The sequence below is a fragment of the Manis pentadactyla genome, chromosome 4 (genome assembly GCF_030020395.1).
Source record: "Manis pentadactyla isolate mManPen7 chromosome 4, mManPen7.hap1, whole genome shotgun sequence".
Classification (NCBI taxonomy): Eukaryota; Metazoa; Chordata; class Mammalia; order Pholidota; family Manidae; genus Manis; species Manis pentadactyla.
This window is the reverse complement of record NC_080022.1, coordinates 123,234,630-123,257,390: the sequence shown is the minus strand read 5'-3', so window position 1 is coordinate 123,257,390 and position 22,761 is coordinate 123,234,630. Positions and strand designations below refer to the sequence as shown.

The 22,761-nt window shown below is 41.6% G+C and overlaps 1 protein-coding gene across 2 annotated transcripts; it reads right to left on the bottom strand.

The window, feature by feature from the left end:
* Positions 1–1,891: 1,891 nt before the first annotated feature.
* On the bottom strand, positions 1,892–22,497 carry LOC118932406 (zinc finger protein 300-like). 2 transcript variants are annotated; one of them, XM_057500832.1, is made up of 6 exons: positions 22,127–22,497; positions 21,252–21,562; positions 19,156–21,161; positions 16,928–17,075; positions 16,541–16,636; positions 1,892–2,151 (listed from the first exon to the last, which is right to left on the bottom strand). In XM_057500832.1, the coding sequence occupies exons 3-6, from the start codon at positions 19,186–19,188 to the stop codon at positions 2,000–2,002; spliced, it is 429 nt and encodes a 142-aa protein (XP_057356815.1). In that variant the 5' UTR covers positions 19,189–21,161; positions 21,252–21,562; positions 22,127–22,497; the 3' UTR covers positions 1,892–1,999. The 2 variants fall into 2 exon arrangements, 1 of the variants encoding a protein (XP_057356815.1); XR_008997147.1 differs by lacking the exon at positions 1,892–2,151 and adding an exon at positions 9,511–14,223 and having other exon boundaries at positions 16,928–21,161; positions 21,252–21,520.
* Positions 22,498–22,761: the final 264 nt, after the last annotated feature.

The following is a 22,761-nucleotide window of genomic DNA, read 5'->3' as shown; positions in this document are numbered from 1 at the left end:
GCAGTATCTAATGTAGGCAAGAATATGGGCAAATCGGTACTCTCCTACACTGTTAGAGTCCAAATTAGTACTGCCAACACATCAAGACTCTCAATGCACATACACTGTGACCCAGCTCTCACATTTCCAGGAATCTATCCTACAAAAATAACAGCATGGCCACAGAATTGCTTGTATCACAAAAAAAAAAAAATGGAAAAAACCCAAATTCCCATCAACTAGAATATATATAAATAAATTATGATAGATTCATACATCACAGCATTATGCATCCATTTAAAAAATGAGGTTCCTCTAAATTACTTTTTTAAATGTCCACAGTATGATTTTGAAAACGAAAATTGTGTTGCAAAACAAAAGAAACAGTACAATGCTAATTGTGTGTGTGTGTGTACATTCACACACACATATACACACACATACACTTATATATAAGAAAATAATCTGGTCAGATACACATAAAACTTAATCCTAAAAGGTAGAATTTGAAGAGAGAAAACAGAGGAACCCTTACTTTTTACCTTATATACTTCCATGTAATTTAAATCTGTTGTGAAGAATATTGCATTTTTGTGATTTTAAAAGTGTGTGTGTATGTGTGTGGGCGCGCGCGAAGATTAGAGTAACGACTGTTTCAGCCAGCTGTGCTCCGGGTGCATGCCTCGGATTTCACCGTCCCAGCAGCAGGCGTTGACTGCCGCCTGGTGCTCGCGTGCTGCCGCGGTAAACTGCCTGCCTGAGGGTTTCCCCACCTCGGCCCTGTAGTCGTTTGGAGCCAGATAATTCTTTGTCAGGGGGACTGTCCTGTGTATTGTAGGGTGTTAAGCAGCGTTCCTTGCTTCTATGCTTTAGATACCAGTGACCCTCTCCCCAAGCTGTGACAACCAAAAATGTCTCCAGACGTTGGCAACTGTACCCTAAGGGTCAAAATCACAAAATCGCCCCTGGTTGAGAACTACTGATCTGAAAGAATGAAAGTTTTGTGAGTGCAAAGTACATAAATAAAATGTCGTTCTTCACTCGCAAGAATACCCCCCTAGGCAAAGCCTTGACAGGCGGCTTTCCCGTGCCAGCTGGGATGAGTGATCTCTAGCTCAGGGCTGCTCTCCAGCAGAATTCTTTTCGCAGCTTTGCTATATCCTGAGGTTTAAATTCAGTAACAAGAAAATCCGTGCTTACCCAGTGAATCTTCGATGCCTCCGGCAGAAACAAGGATGGCAAATCCTGGCCCACGTGGTGCCCCCCTTGCTCCGACCTCCGGCAGGAATTCACAGCTCTGCATGCTGGGGCCTCATCTTGGTGCTCCCTCCCCTCGGGAACTGCGTCTGAATACCAAGCCAGTCCCCTCCTGTCCCTCCCTCAGCCCACTGCTTCCCCCATTCATAAGCATCCCTACGTCCACTGACTCGCACGATTACTTCTCTATAGTCTACATGTTGTTAAGAGGTATTTGGGGAGGGAAACTGGAAATTCAGCTCTGCTGTTGACTAACCACCCTCCGCATAAAAAAAACAACAGCAAAAAAAAGACAGGGCTTGGGCATATCATTTATGCCCTCCATCCCCTTGCTTATAAAATATAAGACCTCCAGACCTCCATCCCCTTGCTTATAAAATATAAGACCTGTACTAGATATTTCAAGTTCACTTCAGTTCTAACATCTATTAGAGGGGAACAGAAATAATCAGTAGTAATAAATTCTGCCATACCTATTGCAATGTATTTTCTCCGGTAAGGATTATCCTGTATAAAATTAGGCTGTGTTACTGGAGTCTTTTCATTTACCTATTTATTTTAATCCCAGGATTTGGGGTCCTAGAAAAACTGTGATACTGAATAAGCACCGAATTCTAAGCCATGTCTTCACAATACATTTATATTTCTAGGGGTTGGTTTTGTTTTGCAGGTGTACATTATCAATGACATACGAATGAACACTTTCTGATGTGTTCCCACTTTCATTCTATTCAGATTCATTACATGCTCAGTATGTGTATCATCAGATGCTGAGGCAGGCTAGGTGAAGACCGAAGATGTTGCTGTGTTTACATGGTCTCTCCAGGTTGAATCTGCAGGTACAGAGTAGAAGCTCAGTCATGACAGTTTCTCTCAAATTTGCAGCCTTTGTAAGGTCTCTTTTCTGGGCAAATTCTGCAACAAGAAGAGTGAAGCTATGACCAAAGGCTTTGCCACATATCCTACATTCATATCCTCTCTGGTGTGGGTGCTGCCATGAGAAGATGTATGTCACAGCCAAGCGTCTCCCACATTTAAGATATTCAAATAATTTTTTTCCAGTGTGGATTATTTCATATAAAATTCGGTTTCAGCAATTACTGAAATCTCTTCCACGGCTTCTCTCTAGTACAAGTGTTGATGTTGAGTAAGCTATCTATGTCCACCTATACCTATCTATCTATCTACATATTTACAGTTACATATAAGCATAGATTTATGTATATGAAATGGCTGAGAGCTATAACATGTAATGGCTGATTTATTGTGTATAATATATATAATTGTGTATAATAAATAATATATAATGGATGAGCACTTCCTCATATTTAGGAACTAAGCAGTAGTATTCGATTATAAACTTAATGTTTAAATTACATTTCTGGCACTTACCCAACCTAAGGATTTTCATGAGGACAAATAATTGCCTGAAACCTGTCTCTTGAATAAAAGATTTCTCTGCATCTTTCCTAAAATGTTCTTATGTGTTTCTAACCAGTTCTTATCTTCAGTCTTTGTCAATCATGGGGCCCAAAGAGACATTGACCACTATTTTGAGGCTGTCCTCTGTGTAGCTCCAGGAGACACTACTCACGTGGACTACAGTGCAAATGTAACTTGGAATCTTTAATACTGATCTTCTTAACAGGGTCAGATGGAGTTAGAAAACAGAAAATATTTATATGGGTTATATTGACACATGAAAATTTCAAAGTACTTAAAATACCTATGAAATGTTGCCTTTCTATCCTCCTGGCAAGCAGACATACCTGAATTTATGTTCTGATAAAATAAAAAATAGCAGGGTGCTGGAGCCATCATGTATCACTCACAAGAGCCACTCATGCCCATTTCTTCCCAACTGTACATTCAGTGCTGAGAGTAGCTTGATATCCACCATGATGGGAGTATTCACACCACAGAATATGGCAAACACAAATCAGGGTCACCCAGTACCCCAGAGCTAGTTGTTGAAAATTTGCCAGCATACCACCGGGTGTATCAGGTCCCATATGTGCCTCTCCTGGAGAGGCTGCATCTCTGCAATGAGGAACATGTCACGTCAAGATTCCCCCAATTAAAATCCCCCTTTTAAATGGGAACTATGCTTGCTTGCTTGCTTTTATTTTTATTAAGGTATCATTGATACACAATCTTACAAAGGTTTCACATGAGCAACATTGTGGTTATTACGTTCCCCATATTGTCAAGTCCCCCACACCCATTGCAGTCACTGTCCATCAGCATACTATGCTGCTATAGAGTCACTCTGTCTTCTCTGTGCTGTACTGCCTTCTCCCATGACACACCTACATTATGCGTACTAATCATAATGCCCTTTAATACCCTTCTACCTCCCTCCTCACCTGCTTCCCTTTGGTAATCTCTAGTCCCCTCTAGAGATGTTTTGTTCTTTTAGTTTTGCTTTGCTGTTGTACTCCACAAATGAGTGAAATCATTTGGTACTTGTCTTTCTCCACCTGGCTTATTTCACTGAGCATAATACCCTCTAGCTCCATCCATGTTGGTGCAAATGGTAGGATTTGTTTTCTTCTTATGGCTGAATAGTATTCCATTGTGTATATGTACCATATCTTCTTTATCCATTCATCTACTGATGGACACTTACGTTGATTCCATGTCTTGGCTATTGTAAATAGTTGTAACTCCAGGGGGAAATCCCAGGGCAAAATACCTTTGAAACCAAAATCAGTCAAAGGGAGAAGTAAAGTTTAAGAAACCCATTTATTTCTTACAAGCAGTCATCCCATCTCTCTCTTGACCAGGCTGCAGCAGAAGAGAGCTCCACCCAACCTCTCCAGTCCAGATAAACCCTCTCATGCCCTTGCAATTACCTATTGATATGTAGATGGACTACTTCTCTCCACCTCTTAGAAACACCTATTGATATGCAGATACACTAAAGCCAGGCAAGAGATTCTGGAAATATTACAATTTTACCCACAATAGTGCTGCAATAAATACAGGGGTGCATATGTCTTTTTGAATCTATGATCTTGTTTTCTTCGGGTAAATTCCTAGGAGTGAATTCCCAGGTGAAATGGTATTTCCATTTTTAGTTTTTTGAGGAACCTCCATATTGCTTTCCACAATGTTTGAACTAATATACATTCCCACCAACAGTGTAGGAGGGTTCCTGAAGGCAAATTCTGGCTGCTAAGACCCCCACCCCTTAAGATCCAATCACCAATGCAGAACACACCCTACCCCTACTCCTTAAAAAAGCACTTCCTCACCCACGAGCAGCTGCTCCCTCTCTCTGGGGGCAGCCATTTTCTCTTTCAGATAATAAAATCTCTTGCCTGGGCCTGTGTCTCCTGAGTCATTCTGGGGTAAGGAGAGTCGCAGCGAGTTACCCTTTCAGTTCCCCTTTCTGCATCCTCACCAGCATTTGTTGTTCCTTGTCTTTCAATGTTGGCCATCCTACCTGGTATGAGGTGATATCTCATTGTGGTTTTAATTTGCATTTCCTTGATAATTAGCCATGTGGAGCATCTTTCCATGTGCCTGTTGGCCATCAGAATTTCTTCTTTGGAAAAGTGTTCAGATCCCCCACCAACTTTTTAATCGGATTATTTGTTTTCTGGGTATTGAGGTGTGTGAGCTTTTTATATATTTTGGATGTTAACCCCATGTCAGATATGTCATACACGAATATATTCTCCCATACTGTAGGAGGCCTTTTTGTTCTCCTGATGGTGTCCTTTGCTGTACAGAAGCTTTTTAGTTTGATACAGTCTCATTTGTTCATTTTTGCTTTTGTTTCCCTTACCCAAGGAGATGTGTTCAGGAAAAAATTGCTCATGTTTATATTCAAGGTATTTTTGCCTGTTTTCTTCTAAGAGTTTTATGGTTTCATGACTTACATTCATTTTGAGTTTACTTTTGTGTATGGAGTTAGCCAATAATAGTTTCATTCTCTTACATGTAGCTGTCCAGTTTTGCCAACACCAGTTGTTAAAAAGACTGTCATTTCCCCATTATATATCCATGGCTCCTTTATTGTATATTAATTGGCCATATATGTTTGGGTTTATATCAAGGCTCTCTATTCTGTTCCATTTATCTATGGGTCTGTTCTTGTGCCAATGCCAAATTGTTTTGATTACTGTGGCTTTGTAGTAAAGCTTGAAGTTAGGGAGTGTAATCCCCCCAGCTTTATTCTTACTTCTCAGGATTTATGTTTGCTTTCTTACAGTCCTAAAAAACAAGGAAGTCTGTCCTTCAGTGTCTAAACAAGGCAAAAGAAAACTGTCATTAATGCCATCACAGCTCACCATTTCTGTCCTCTCTCAAGCATAAGAGGGGAAAACACTTTCCCCCACCCAGCCCCACCCTCATGGTTGCCTGGTCCACCCAGAGAGATCCTTTTGTCACAAGCAGCCCTTCCATTTTCTGCCCCCATTGCCAAGGGAGGAGCCAACGCCAGCTCTGAGGAAGGTAAACAGACCCTTTGTGGTGGGCAATTTGACAACATGGATTTAAAATATGCCTACCATTTGATCCAAAATCCATTTCTGGGACTCTTACCTTAAAGATACAATCAACCACATTGCAAAGAGGTACAGAAGTGCTAAACAGTTAACACTCCAAAAGCAAACCTCAACAATGAGGACTGGGAGGGGATGAATAAATACCCAGGTTCCTAGACCCTCACTGGGACAAGCCCAGAATCTTCAGGGTCTCAGGGTCCCTGAGCCTCAATGGTCACCTGCTCATTAACTGCCCTTTAGTGACTTTCCTTCCTGCCCTGTTTCACTTCCCCATTCCTTCACCATGCTTTTCAGGATTAACTCCAAATTAACTATTTGTACCCAAGCTCCTATCTGAGAGTCAGCTTTGAGGAAGAGAGAGGGATTAAACCTAAAGCAGGAAGTTACTCATGGGTCTTCACATTGATTTATCTTTCTCCTCACCACCACCACCACCTTACCCATTCCTCAGGAAGAAAGGAAAGAAGAAAAGCAATGAGGCCATTGTCTAAAATAGCAACTCCTCCATGGAGTGTGATTTCCTCAAATGCGAAGTGTTTGATTAATGTTAGACATTCAACAGATTAGTATTGGGAGTTTTGTGGTGAGCACCTTTCCTTTTGAAAACTGATTCCTAAAGCCCACATCAATAATTCCATTAGAAAATTCCTAATGGTTTTTGAGTCATTTTAATTTACTCAAGGAGGAAGTTGACTTAAGAGGGGCAGTTTGAGATAAACATTTAGAGAAAATTCACTCTCAGAACTCAAATATTTGACCATTATTTTGCATATTAAATACATCTGAAAACCTCTTCCTACCCTACTACATAATAATCCTGTTGTCATTTAAAGAATCGGCCTATATATTTCTCTCCCAAAACAGGGAAGGGGCCAAAAAAAGTTCCCATCTTTATTCTTTCTGAGAAGTTAAATGCTTTGGTGAAGGTGGATGAAATATTATCTTATTCTGTAGCACCTGACTGGGTAAAGCATAACTAAATCTGGGGAGAATGGCATCCACATTTGGGAAATTGTGGCAGCATAGCACTCCTCCATAAAATGCGAGTCCTGAGATGGAAGTCAGGTGGCTTCCGGGGTTGCACCCAGCCCACCCTGTTAGAAGTTCCGACACATCGGTTTAGGACACCATAGAAAAGGAGCCTCCCTGGCCAGGGACATTGTCTGGGATTTGTTCCTGTGCAGGCCCCAAGGGAAGGAGACTCGACTACAAGTCGGGAGCCCTAACGTGCCCCAGGCTGTGCATCCTAAATCGCCACCTCTCAGGAGTCCACCTCTTCTCACACTTAGTAATGTGGGAAACTCACTGCATCTATCTGCCTCTCAGGAAACATGGATTCCTCGCTGGACCGAGAGTCGGTGAGTCAAGCCGCAACTATCCCACTCCAGGAAAGCGCAGCGCGGGGGCCTCGCATCTCCGGGCTCCCGCAGAAGACCCGGCAGGGCTCGGCGACCCAACCGCAGCGGGTGAGCCGCAGCCCGTCCTTCGCTCCCGGAGTAGCCGCGCTGCGGTCCGAGCCAGCCCGGCCGCCCGCCCTAGCCAGGAGCCACTGCAGCGAGCACTTGTGGCCCGACCGTCACGAAGCCGCGGCGCTGCACAACTGCCTCGGTTCAGGGGGTGGTGGCAGGACCCGCAAACGGGGCCGTGCGGGATCAGTTCCGGCCCGGGGCCAGAAACTACCAGAAGCTCGGCCCGGGCTTAGCACCCTGAACCTGCAATGACCCAGAGAAACACCGCAGAAGGCCACCGGGTAGAGCTCTGTCAGGGAAACTGCGCCTGCGCAGGGAAACTGGCCTCTGAGAGGTAGACGTTTACCCAGGAAACAATGTGTGCCTTCCTAGCCAATCACCAGCTGTGGCGTACCCTCACCCCGCCCCCTACCCGTGTTTGGTCTCCATGACAACTCCTGAGCGTCCGTGCTTCTGCTATCCGGCCGATCTCAAAGAGTGGCTGGTCCCGAGGACTAAAGGCCGGAGAAGGGTGATTAATTTCTGTGTCTTTATCACCTAAGCAGGAAGGGCTCTCGGAAAGGGTAAAGGTTTTCATGTCTCCCATCTGATTCACAAGCAAGAGGTTACAGTGAGAAAGGCTAGGTTAGCCTAAGACGTCGATGAACTAAATGAATGTGATCATTCCCTGAAAGGAAAACCCAAGGATACATTTTAAAAATGAGAAATGACCACCAGCAACTTTTTCGAAGTCCGCGAGGGAAGCGAGCTACGGATGTAAAAGGAAATATCCTCCCAAAATAGAGAAGTTGGACAACCTTGTAGCCAGGTTACAAACAGCCTTCTGTGAGGGAAAAGGCAAGTGTGCTCCTGACGAGGGGGCGTTCATGCTCAGCGCCTGCGACTGCCCGCTGCTCGGATCAGCTTTAGAGGAAAGGACTCCAGATCCCCTAATTCATCTACGATTTCAACCCTTTCCCCTCTGTTGGAGACCTCATTCCCCTCATTGTAAACAGGGGATAATAACAAATATTAGGAATAATTTCGAAGTATCCACACTCCATACTCCTAATATAACAAGAAATAAAAGGAAGCAAATCTAGCTATTTGCTCTTTCTTTTCCTCCAGCGCTCCTCTGTCCTTTTGAATTTACTCCAAAGCCTCTGAATCTCTTCTCCTGAGAGTACTATGTCAATAATCAAGTACAACTGAGAGGGAGAAGGCATACCTCAGAAAATTCTCAAAAAAGGAAAATCAGCCCCCAAAATGTCCTCTTTCTAGTCTTAGAAGCTAGTGACCTTGTCACAGAATCTTAAGGACCATGTGGGAGCTACCAAAAACACTGGCATCTCTAAAACAGACTGGTAGGTACCTTTGAGCTGTTTTATCCAATTAAAACCACTCTCTAACTTGTAGTATGTTATTTAGTACCTTACTACATTTTTAGCAGTTCTCCTAGTAGATATAAATGCCTGGGGACTTTTAGTCCAGATCTCTTTCTTCTGGTACCTGAACAGGAACAAGTCCCAGATGATACTGTCCCTGGCTAACGAGGCTCCCTTTGGATGGTGTCTTGATGTTTAGAGTTAGATTCAAAGAGTTTTGCCCCCAGGTCAACATAGAACCCCTCTACTCCTGGCATATTGCCTTTCCTAAGGCTTACCAGGTTGTGTAGCATGGAGAAAAGCAAGTTTTGACATCAGTAATCCTGCCAGTCACTTATGCTTCCATCATTTTAGAAGGCAGCCCCATTGTTACCACATGCCCTGGTGACTGGCACACTCAGAAGGCTTTCAACACACCTCAGGGCAACACATATATACACACATGTGCAAGGAAGCAATATAGCAAAAAGGCTAAGAACAAGGACTCTTGGGCTGGACTGAGTTTAAATCTCAGCTCCACATTGCTTACCAGTAGACCATGACTTGTCTTTTCTGAGCCACCTCATCTAGCAAGTAGGGATAGTAGGAGTACCTACCTCAGAGCACTTTTGGGTAGAATGAATACAATGATGCACATAAGAGTGCCTGAACAGTGTCTAGCACATAATAAATTTTAAGTATTAACTATTATTGTGTTGTCAGGAAAATCTGTAAAAGGTTTGGGGAGATATTTTTTTAAAAAGGTAGTCTGTACACTGAATTCTACCTTACCTCATATTTATAAAAAGGAAAGAAATTAAAATTAAAATTAAAATTTTTTTAAAAAGGAAAGAAATAGAATATCAACGCTTACTTCTCAAGTTGCATTTCTAGCATAAGTATAAAAACCAGGTATCTTTTCTACTTTACATTTGCTACACAAAAGATTTAAAGTAGGTCTGTTATAAACTGAGGCAATTATCCAGATACCCAAGGCCAGGTTTACTTTGGGAAATGTATTTTTACCTTGGTTAACCAAAAGTGTTTCTCAATTATCCACATTGCTGTATGACAGCAACTTTCCTACCAGGATGAAGTGGCATATCTTCTGATATCATCAACCTTGGAAAACCAAGCAAAAACATTCACCCAGAAAAATAAACTATTACACAAGTGTATTGGCTGTGCCTCTGGATTCTTTGGAGGCAAAATCTTATACAAAGTCAGCTTCTGAAGTCAGCACATAAGATGAAATTGAGTATTAACAATAATGCCCTTATAAATCTCTTAAGTTGCCCATAAAATGCATATATATTGTTTTGTATATAACCCTAATAACAATGCTAATATGTGCTTGTTTGTATAAATTTATAAGTAAATAATAGAAATGTTATATGCAAAATATAATCTTCAAATATTTTTAATTTCACTGATTTATGTACCTGTGGGGATTTGGAGGGATCTTGGTGAATATGGCTGAATTCTTATGAAGTAAAATATAAGTATGATATGATTTCCCCAAGATGTTTATCTCAAGTCACTATATTTTGTATTCATGATTCTTGGAAAAACATCCAGAAATCATCTATGACATGTATCCAAAGGCACTAGAGGAATGACTTTCACTGAGTAACTCTATTTTATATGAATTTTTTAAACCATGTGCAAAGCACCATACAGTGACCTCATAAGATGATGAAAACTATCCAAGCTCCTTGGAGGATTTAACATAAAATATGTAAATCAATCTTCACTGAACACATCAAACATAAGCAGTTTTAACCACAGAAAGTAGAAATTTTGACTTGCATGATTGAAAAACTGAAGAATCCAGATTACCTACCAAAAGCTGATCAAAATATAAAAAAAAAAAGTATTGACTAAAACCTTGAAATCCAACAGCCAAGACTTCTGGAACTGGAACTTAAGATTTCAAATATTATGTTCTAGAAATTTTAGTATTTCAGGATCCAAACTAGATTACACCAGAATTAAACCAATTCATTACAGTGCAATTCACACATTCTACAACAGGCCTTTTATTCAGGCACTTGTCCTGAGTCTTAACTCTAAACAGTCATCACAGAATGAAGCCTCTGAAGGAAGGGCATATGTTTCTCCACAACAGAGCTAACTGGCTCCAGGGAAGAAATGTTTTCGTTAAGGGCCTTGTTACCTAAGCTCTTAACAAAGAACAGTTTAAGAGCACTGATTCTAATGACAGACATAGCTATAGTTGACTTTTTCTCCCACCATTTCAATTTCAAAAAGTTACCAAGGGGGTTCAGATCTTTTTTCTAGATGTAACCATTCCTTCAGAATATTTTGTCTTACAGATAATTTGCAGAAAAAAAATTCTTCCTTCTCAACCTTTAGTTGTACTTTTCAGCTCTGAAACTCAAATCCTGTTGAACTTCCATCTGTAGCTAACACCATGGAAGTGTTTAAAATAGAAGAGAATAGGAAAGTTGGTGAGAAAGGAGAGTCTTTTTAGTGAGAAAAATATAAAGCAGAGAAATCTCAAGTTCTGACTAGTACATCAGGAATGATACGGGAAAGTCAAGAGACTTCTTTCTAATCCTACACAATAATTCTCATAGCTAACTGAAAAATGCATAAGACAGAGAAAAAAAGGAAGACAAAATAATTCATGGAACCTAAAAGACCCTAATGAATTTAAGCTTAGGATGACCTAAAAGAACACTGCATATATGTATAGACTCACAGTGTGACCAACAATTAATGCCTGGCTCATTAAGTACACGTACAGCTTCTTAGGACCATATACAGTAATTTTCATCAGACAACCCCAAGTAATTTAATCTGTGATAGTTTGATACAAATTCATAGGCTTTCTTTTCCTAAAGTATTTTCTAAAAGTGTTGGATCATTCCCCAACTCCTCTGTCAGGATTGTATGAGATGGTAATTATTTTGTAAGGCTACTGGTTCCCAAGGTAAATAATGTTTATTTTCTGAGAAGTGATAGTTATAATTTCTGCCCTGGGGAAAGATGACTTTGAGAGGGGAGATGGTAAAACCAAAATAGATTCAACAAAAGATACAGTAATATTGAAGAGCTATTTTGAGCTAAGTGAACAAAGATTTTCTGAGAAAGTGGGTATAATAAAGAGTCTGACTCCATTTTTTATGTCTGGCCATTGGCAGCATTTGAGCTTCCAGTCTTCCACCCCCCCACACACACCAGGCACTTTAGGTAAGGAAACTTATGCGTTCCTCCTGAGCTCTTAGCACTGGATCATGAATCCCACTTGAATCCCCAAAACTTCATGCATGGGAACACTTTCCTAACCCTACCCCTAGCCACTAAAAAGGCCCAACCTCCTCTATGCTCTTGCCATTCTGGACTGGCATGAACCTACCCTGCTCTCCTCAGAAGTCCCTTGTATGTGTAATACTTTCTCTCAAATTCTCTTGGTATCTAAATTGTCAACAGTCTCAATAACTGGCCTATTAATTGAGAAGCAGTCCATCTTGCCTCTGTGGGGTGCAAAAAAAATAGGGCAAGGTAAAGCAGACAATAGCTGTCCACAGGAGGGTGTGTCCTGGGGATAGGAATGACTATATGTTAGGGCAGAGATTTAAAGGAAAGTGGATTAGGATATATAATCAACCAAGAGTTTCTCTATTTAGTTTGTACATGGCACTATTCCAATCAGTACAAGAAATGACAAGCTCAATTCAAACAACTGAAATTCCTTGACATGTTGAAATAGCCTATTCCTGGGGCCAGGAAAAAAATTACATCATGGTGACTAACATTAGTCATTTTCAGGTACAGGTAAAAAAAAAAAAAAACATGCACATACACATGAAGATTGGTGTTTAGAATTTCTTGCGTTATTCCAGATTTCAGGTAAGTATTTTTTCACTTGGATTTGTGGTATTTTGGCAGATGAAACTTCTTTGCAGGAAAAAATCGGGGGGGGGGGTACATTTTCAGCCTTCAAAATAAAGGATCACAATTGTAATAACCTGTGAAAGTATAATCCTTTGGTATTTAATAAGGTAAACAGTCTGAACATTCAGAGCAATTCTGCACTGTGATGTCTCTGATGCCAAATGAGGGCTGAACTACACCTGAGAGCTCTGCCACATTCATTACATACACAAGGTTTCTCTCCAGTGTGAATTCTCCTATGTTGAGTTAGGTGGGCACTTCTACTGAAGACTTTTCCACATTCAAGACATTCAAATGGTTTCTCTCCAGTATGAACCCTCTGATGTTGAGTACAGGATGAACTCTGGCTGAAGGCTTTCCCACAACCCTTAGAAGTGTAACATTTCTCTCCATTGTGGGTTTTTGTATGTTATATGAGAGTTGAGCTCTGACTGAAAGCTTTACCACATTCTTTACATTTGTAGGGTTTCTCTCCAGTGTGAATTCTCTGATGTCAAATCAGGGCTGATTGATCACTAAATGCTTTCTCACAGTCATTACAGGTATATGGTTTCTCTCCAGTGTGAGTTCTCTGATGTTGGTAGAGGTGTGAGCTGTGGCTGAAAACCTTTCTACATTCATTACATTCATAGGGTTTCTCTCCAGTGTGAACAAACTGATGGACAATAAGGGATGCATTGTGACTGAAGGCTTTCCCATATTAATTACATTCATAGGGCTTCTCTCCAGTGTGAACAAACTAATGTTCAATATGGGATGTACTGTGAGTGAAGGCTTTCCCACATTCATTACATTCATAAGGTTTGTCTCCAGTGTGAATACGCTGATGTTGAATAAAGTGTGTTATCTGAATAAAAGCCTTCCTGCATCCATTACATTCATGGGGTTTTTCTCCAGTTGTATTCTCTGGCGTTGAGAAAGAGATGAGCTGTGATTAAAGGCTTTCCCACAGTCATTGCATTCATATGGTTTCTCTCCAGTATGAATTCTCTGATGTACGGTAAGGGCTGAATAATTACTAAAAGTTTTTCTACATTCACTACATTCAAGTTTCTCTCCATTATGGATTCTCTGATGTTGAATAAATGGTGTATTCTGAATTATGCCTCTTTCATGCATATATTCCTTCCCACTGTGAACACTCTGATGTTTGGTAAGGTATGGGTACCAGTTAAAGCCTTTCCTATTTTCATAAGACTTCCCTCCAGTATTAGTTCCCTGATGTTCAATGTGGTGTATACCATGACCAAAGGCCTTCTGTATTGATTACATTCCAAATTTTTCTCTCCATTATGCCCTACACAATGTTGAATATGAACTGAGTGATGATTGAAGATTTTATTACATGCATTACACTGAAGAACTTTCTCAGTTGTGCTATCTTTCTTATGTCTGAATAATTTTGAAGTCTGCTTGGAGCTCTTTCCTGGAGCATCATATGTATAATGTATTTCTTCTTTAGGATGTATTGGTTTTATAACAAAGTCATACTTCAAACTAACTTTCCTAATTCAATACATTTGGAGTTACTATCTGCAATGGGAGTTCTTTTCTTGCAGATAACTGTTGCTTCTTTCTAAAGTCTATCTTGTGCATCCTCTTTGATCTTTGTAAATCACCAGGTATCTTTCAAACTAGAGATCCTTGCATCAGACTCTGTGCTTCTCTCCATATTTATCCCTCAGTATAATTTTTTTTCAGAAAATCCCATCTTTGGTGTCAACTTTCTGGTCTCCAAGTCTGGGGGGGGAGGGGAAGTAAAAATGTTCTCTGTAAAGTGGCTAAAGCAGGAATGAGATAACAACTGCATAAATACCATTAGTCAAATATGTAAGTCAACAAATAAGTTATTGGATATCTATTATAAACTAGGCACCATGTAATGTACTAGGATTCAATGATAAAACAAATACAGTCCCAGATATATTTTGAGATTTACATTCTATTGAGGCAGACAGATACTAATCATTTCAAGCATGATCAATGGTATAAAATAATGTGTTAGGGAGATCTCAGCTGGGAAATGATTGGTATTGAACATAAGAATGCTAACTACCCTAGCCTCTGAACCACTGGAATCTTCCCTGCTTTTTGATACCATCACCCTCTACCCTGCCCCTCGTCTGGAGTTCACCCCAGCTAGGGTCATCATTCAATGCCTATATATCCCACTCTGACTGGCAGTCTCCCAGAAACTCCCCTTGATTACTGCTGGGGTTACTATCAAATTCAGTAATATCATTTCCCATATTTTCCTTTGCTACCCTACGTGTTACAATTTGCCAGAGATTTCCTCCAGCCTTCACTTTTTTCCATCTTTCATACACACACACACAAATGCATGCATGCACCAAAAGCTTACAGAGAGTCAAAGTTCAGGAGAATGCAAAAATTTTATGAGATCAGGGGACCAGGCCTACTACTAGCTCAGCCTTCTTATGGGTAAATTACACAACATACTTTTTAATTGTTATAAAATTGGAACATTATCATCAGAGATTTTTTAAGTACTCTTTCATATTATAGGTAAAACAATCATAACACATAAGTCTTTGTAAGTTGAGGACTATTTTCAAAGTAACCTTATGTAGATTTGACAACCTTATGTAATGTATGAAAATGTACAAAAGTTAGAAAACAATGGAAGTTAAGCAAGGGACAGAGATGGTAGCAAGAGACTAATCCACTATTAAGTTACCAAAAACAACGAGCCAGCTATTAATTTTAAACCTAATGGATACTTTCCAGCTCTTTTACTTGATCTCTCTTGCATATAACACTGTAAGCCCTTCCTCTCCTTGAAATGCTCTTTTCTATTGGCTTCTATGACAAGCAGACCTGGCTGCCTCCTCATTCTGGTCACCCTTTCTTAGTATCCCTTCTGGACTCTCTTTCTTTTATTTATATTAATAAATTTTAGGAATATAAAAATTTATATATCTCTCCTGCCATCATCTTATTAAAAATTATTACCATTGTAACATTTTGACATCAGTATTTTCCCTATGATTTACTTTTGAACAATTACACCAGTGATATAGATACATAGAGAGATAGCAGATATTTAAATGTGTATGCTCATTGGGCTTCGAGGTTCACTTGCAACTTTTTTCATGCATCTCACTTCATAGTGAGATCACTATGGGTGATCTTATCCCATGACTTCAGTGACCATTATTCTCAGATGATTCCCAAATCTGTACCACCAGTTAAGATCTCTTTCCTTCACCAATACCTATTTGACAGTTCCTCCTTGTATTCATCTACCACCCAGACATCTCCATAGACCAGAATTTCTCAAATGCAGCACTATGGACGTTTTGGCAAAACAAGCCTTATGTGAGGGGCTGTCTTGTGCACTGTAGGATGTTTAGCCACATCCTTGGCCTCTACCCACAAGATGCCTATAGCACCCTCCCAGTCTTCAAAACTGCCAGTGTCCCCTGGGGACAAAATCATCCCTGGTTGAGACCTGTTACAGACACTTCAAACAACTTAGGATAAACAGGACTCATCTTCTACTGACCCCTTCCACCACAAACTTGCTTCTTCTCTTGTGTTCTCCATCTCAGGGAAGAGAACTTCCATCGACCTAGACAGCCAAACCAGAAACCTGGGAATTATCTTTGTTTCTCCCTTATTCCCACATATACTCAGGGAATTCTGTCAGTTTTACAACCTTAAAATTAGATGTAAGATTATATTCCTTAAAATTACATTCAAATTATTTCATTCTCTTCATACTTTTGTAGGAAAAAACGAGGGTTGATGAAGACAAAGTAAATGAAGAAGAGATCCCAGTTACTAGACAGAAGGAAATGACCTCAAAAAATACTTGGGAAGAGGATAAAAGTGATCTCTGCATCCAGGGTTAGGGTTACAACTTAAGTAGGAAGTATCTCTTTGTTGAGTCTGGGAAGTAGAGTCAGGCTATTATGACTCTGATATGTCCAAGTGAAGATGAGACTAGAGGGGTCTCAATATTTCCTACAGACCTGGAGGATTGGGGGAGGAACCCTAACTCATATTTCAAAGACATCTGCCTTCTTTCACTTACGTGTAAAGCTGCTTCTTAGCACATCTCCCTTCTGCATCCATGGGTTTACAGCTAGTTCCAGTTGGGAGATGACATCAGGCTTAGGAAATGGAAATCCTACTCAAGGGAAAGAAATAGAATGTGACTTCAAAAGACAAAGCACCACCCCATTCTCAGTCCCACTGTGTTATCTTTTTGAGAGCAAAGACAGGATAACTAACTGTTGGAAGAAATTGAGTATTTCTACCCAAAGAGAGTGAGAAACAGTTTAAGGATCAGCTCTGGATTCTGGAGGAAAAAAAAAAACCCAAAGCCTTATTTGTTATCTTCCCCTAATAGGAGCAAGGGCATCTTTAGAAAGCAAAGCTATCCAAGAGGCCTACCCAAAGTGTGCGCACCCAACCTCACCCAAGGAAACCAGGTGCCTATAGTTCTCTAGCATCACGTCCCTGTACAAGACTCTCTGAGAGGGATCCAGTTCACTCCATTCTTCCTCAGTGAAGTTCACAGCCACATCCTTGAATGACACAAAGCCCTGAACCTTCTGCATGTGGTTCTGAAGAAAAGGTTAAATGAGACATAATTAGGGGCGGTTGATGGGATGGGGAGGAAATGGATCCAAGCACGCACAGGTTTCAAAGGCAAGATTTTATTCACTTGTATGCTGAAGAGTCTTAAAATATGTACATTCTTTTGACATGGCAATTTCATATCTAAAAATAATTATAAGAAAATGATCACAATATGAAAAAAGTTAGAAATAAACATTATAACTTACAATAGCAAAATAAGACTAAATAATCTAAATATATGAGGAGAGTGGCAGAAACTGCTAATTGCTCACTAAAATACACTTCCTCCTTACCTTTCAAGGTAGACAAACATTTCCCAGCCTCCTCTGTAGTTAGATGTGACCATTTGACTGAATTATAGCTAACAGAATGCAAGCAGAAGAAAGGTACACCACTTCCAGGCCTGATTCAACACACATTCCTCCATGATGCTGTCCCCTTCTGGCTGGCTGGTGTAGAGATGACCCAAAGTGAGTTTGGGACCCATGTGGTAAAGATACTAGAGCTTCACATAGCAAGGCTCTGAATGGCCACCCAATCATATGGTTACAAGAACAAGAAATAAACTTCTATTATATTAGGGCCTATGTATATTTGGGGTCTACTGGTTATACTAATTATACACTAGCCAATCCTAATTCAGAAATCAGCCTCTTAAAGTGGAGGGTAGCATAACAAAAATCTAAAAGATAATGGTGGCATTGGCTTGACAAGCAGGTGGAAGGTTTCAAGGAGATGGATATTTAAGCTAGAATGTTGTAGGCTCTTGATATATACTGGCAAAATAATTTAATAACTGTGAAGGCAGACCAAAAGCTAACTGCGGCTGTGGCTCCCACGGAGGAGGTTGGAAAGAGGCAGAATGCTAGATGGTATGGGATGCTGCAGGATATATCTGGCAAAGAAGAAGAGCTGAGCTCAGTAAAGGACTGGCCAATTTTCAAGCTAAAACAAAATGGAATACAGAGTCCAGAAATCTGGGGCTTCATATGTCTGCAAAAGCAAACTGTTTCTACATCTCATACAGTAGGAAGTAAGTTTGAAAAGAAATTTGAGCAACAAAGGCCCATTAAAACTTCTCAGCTGAACAAAATGACTTAAAAAACAGATCACATTAAAGATATGGCCTTCCCGTCCAAGCCTAGTGTTCAGCTGGCCTTAAGCTTATCTTCATTATATTAAGAAAGAGACGTGCATGGTAAGTAAGAAACTGAGAAATATACCAAGTTTGAGAATTATATTTAGGAAAGAACTTTGGGTGTGATTATTAGTATACTGCAAACAGATTGGCAGCCTCTTAAGTTTCTGTAGGACAATAAACCCATGTTTTCAATGTACTTTCTTTTTTCTTGCCTCAGAGTAGTATCTCTTCTCCATTCTAAGCCATTTATGTCACTCTCTTTTCAAATCTTTCTCCTCAAAAATCTGCTCATCCTTCAGGGCCTACTTCAAAGCTCACTGCTACCATTAGCAGGGGTGGGGAGGTTGTCGGCCGACCTAGCAATGCTGGTTGAAGGAATAAAGCCTTCCCTCTCTCTGACCCAGACCCGCCTGCTCACTCTGAATTCACACAACATTTTCCCCAAAGCACTTTATTGTTGAGTAGGCCCTCCTTAAATCTGCTGGTATTGCACCACACAGATTTGTCTACATGTCTTTCCTCCCCACGGAGAAAATTATAAGCAAACAGGTGCAGAGCTGTCTCATGTGCCTTTGCTTATCTGAGCCAGATGTCTCAAGTAAACAAATGGAAGCTTGATTCTCACCCAACCACCTCTATCAGTCCTTCTCTTCAACTATGTGCTAAGAGGCCCCATATTCCCCATGCCCTCTCCTACCAACTGATGGGAGAGACTGCCAAGGCCCCGATCTTCACTGCTACTTCTACACAACTAAGCAACACCCAGTCACCATTTTGTTGGCAGTCCATCGGATCCACTTGATCCTATCTTTTAAAACTGCTGATGCTAACAGGCTGACAAGCTTCATGCTAAGAGAAAGAAATTTCTTTGCTTTAGGAATTAAAATGGGATTTCAGAGGGAAGAGGAAAATTCCCAACTCACCTGGGACTTGGTTGAGTGGATAACCAAGGCCATATTCTCCTCCTCAATATACCTTTTGGGGAAACGGCAGAGTTCCTAGATGACAGAGCTAGAAGGGAAGTGTAATAAAGGAATCCTGTTTATCATTATGTATCACAGACCTACTAGATAGAAATAGCCTCTTCCAACAAAATGTGCCTCTGACCTTGGCTGTCATAGTATCTGAAGGACTGCACAGGCATTAAGTAATGACGCTTCGTAACCTCAGAGAGTAGAATGAATGTAAACTTGGGGCAAGGTCTGACCATTCACTGGGTTCAGGATATGCCTGAGCCTGTGCTCAGAGATTGAGATCCCTGTGACCAAAAAACCAGCACATGTCATGAAGGGCTGAAGGGAAGCTTAGAGGCCTGTAGCGTCAACTTCTTTAATCACAAATGGAGAAATTTTCCAACTTCAAAGAACACAAAAAAAGAAGCCAGAGAGGCAAAGGGCAGCAGTGCCCATCCCTGCAGTCAGGGACACAAGGACCTTCAGCCACCAAATCACGAGTACTCTAGGTCCACAGTGTGACTGCAGCCACCCTAGGTTAATTCCACCACACACATACATGAGCCGCTAAATTGCAGTGTGTCACCTCATTCTCCACTACATCCTTAGCACCCAACACAGTGTGCCTCACAGGCAACAGGCCCAAAGTGTTGTGAACAAATTAATGATCCATTCACTCCCTCTGACTCCATGCCCATCAAGCAACCTACTGCTCATAATTTACTTTCCCATTTTGATTATTTGCCTATTGAAAGAAAACTGCTGAGCATATTAAATTTCAGCTCTTCTTTGAGCTTTTCTCTCAGTAATAGGGGTTACATGCTATTTATTTTATTCTATAAACAATTTTGTGTTTTCTGAATATTCTAGTTTCTTTCTTTCCCCAAAAAGCAATATTTAAAGCCCCTTGTGGGCTTTAAATTTGTTTGGGGAAGAAGTAGGAATTTGAAGTCTTGTCACTGTAAACACTACAGGGTTTCACAAGTTTTTAAAAAATATATGCCTCCTACAATGGTCTCTCACTAGAACACTGGCTCTGGAGTCTGTCTGCCTGCTTTAAATCCTGGCTCTGAATGGCCATAGGTGAGCTGCGTCTGTGCTTCAGTTTCCTCATTTGAAATTTGGGGATAATAATGGCACCTACCTTGAAGCACTTGCACATTAACGTATAGAAAGGGTCCAAATCAGTACCTGGTACAGAATAAGCATTCAATAAAATCATTTAATTATCAGTTAATTGTTTTCTTATTATTTTCTGCATGTCACCCCCTAGCCAAAATTTTATGGAGTTTTCTTTCTATCCTTTGTTTTATGAAAACAAAAAGTATAACCAATATGTTTAGTCATACCCCAAGCCTCCACTTGCTCACAAGACACAAGATGCCTGCCCCCTCCTGGAACTGAACTCTGACAATCAGTGGAGGACAGGGTAGAGAGAGGAAACCCTAGGTTCCAGGGCCTTGGGAAATCACAGGGGCTGAGGGCAGAAAGCCACACAGACTAGGGACAGACTATGGGAGCCCCTCCAATATGGATCATCCCCTTGTAGCTCCTTAAGACACAACACTTCTTAAGGGGAAATTGAAAGGAAGTCCGGAGCAGCTCCCAATCCTGTCAGAATGGGTGGCAAGGCCATGGACCCTGCAGATGCAGGCCCCAGCTCTGCAGCTGAGCGATCCCATGGGCTGTACTGTGCAGTCTAATCGTCAGCCCATTTCCTTCTCTCCTCCCAGGAAGTCTGACTTGCCCCCTCTCCCTCCCTTGGGAAAGGCATCTGATATTAATAGAAAGAGTGTGGCAGGTAAGATGTTTTAACTTTTTTGGAGCCTCAAGTAAAAAAGGGGATGTTAGGAAAATAACTCCTACTTATAAAGCACTCACCATGTACCAGATGCCTTCCATTAATCACTTTTTACAAATGAGGAAACTGATGCCTTGTCCAAGGCCTCAGAGCTGCCCACACACATTTTACAAAGCTGTTGTACAGAAAAACTAAAATGAGATTATGGGTACACACTGTACATGCCCAGCAAATGGCAGAACCCTCTCTCCCTTGTATTTCTTACCTCTGTTCTGGAGTTTGTGGGTCCAATCCTCCATCACCACATACACCACTGTTTGGGTGTAGCAGCCTCACCCAAGTCCTCCATGCCTCTTCCTGGGAATTACGAGCACTCTCTCCGAAACTCTAGCAAGAGATTCTGGGTTGAATTTTTCTCCTTTTTCATTGTATATCTTTTTCATTCTGCCACCCCACTCATAACAGTCATCAGAGAGTCTGAAGTAGTATCTTTGGAGTTGAGAACTTCGATAGTCACACAGTCTTCAGCAAGCCCTAAATACAGACAAGTCTGGATATAATCTTTACCCCAGTGCCCTGCAAAAACAGACACCCAGGAGCACAATCACACACAACAGGTTAAGAAATGGTTACCAACATGCTTGAAAGATACATAAGCACCAAGCACGGTGAAAAGTGCCCTGCTGGGGGTAAGGGCCTCTGGTTCTAATTTCTCCTATGTACCAGTTGGGTGGGTGACACAGAACAAGTAATTTTTTTTCTTCCCTAGGTTTGTTTCTTTTTATGTACAAATAGGGAGGCGGATGACTTCTATTAATAATCGCTATTGATTGAGCCCTTACTTGGTGCCTGGCACTGTGTCAACCGTTTTATATCAAATGCCATTTGATTCTCATGACCACGTAAGGTAGGAAGAATAAACTTCACTTACAGATGAGGAACAGGAGGTGCATAGCTCAGAAACATCTACAGTCACGTAACTAAGCAATACCGCTTTCCCGCGATTTAGACTGAAGGATCTCCTACAGTATCCACGCCCTCCCATGTTAATTGTCTGAGTCTATACAATGGGTCACAGGGACACAAGGGTGCAGGCGCCATGGTCTCTGACTCTGGGGCCCTGGAAGTCTAGGGCCCTACCTCCATCACCATCCAGCCGAAAGCTTCAGCCTGTGCGGGCCCTCAGCCCGTTTCTCAGCAAAGGACCCGAAGGTGTGTCAGATATTAAACACACGTACACCCCGCTGTCACGTACACACCAAACCCAGGGCAGAGGGGCAGGAGCAAGGTGGCCGAGCCCATTCGGACAGCACCCCAGCTCCAGCAGAAGGGATTACGGTCGGATCAGCGGGCTCAGGGTGCACCCCACTGGGACGCGGCCAGACCCCCAGGCCTCACAGTCCCCTGCTGGAAACACATCCCTGTCCAGCGTCTGCTCCTCCCCGGTCCAGACACCGGACGGGTCGCCGCAAGGAAGCGGAACCAGCGCAACGAAGCCGACAGCCGAGCGCGTCCAGACGAAGGGTCCGGAAGCGGAAGCGCGCGCGGAGGCCCCTGGGAAACGTAGTCCGGCCCTGGCGGGAGCCGGGGTCTAAATGCCAGGCTGAGGCTGGGTTGAGAGCGCTGCTCATCTCCGACCACCCGGTTTGTTCTGCCTATAGCAAGCCTTCGCGCGGCCCTGAAAAGACAGGTTAACGTTGGCCGCCGCTGCCAAAGTGGACAGGAGCCTTTGGGGACGTTCACTGCGCTATCAATGACTGTTGAGAGTGTTTGGG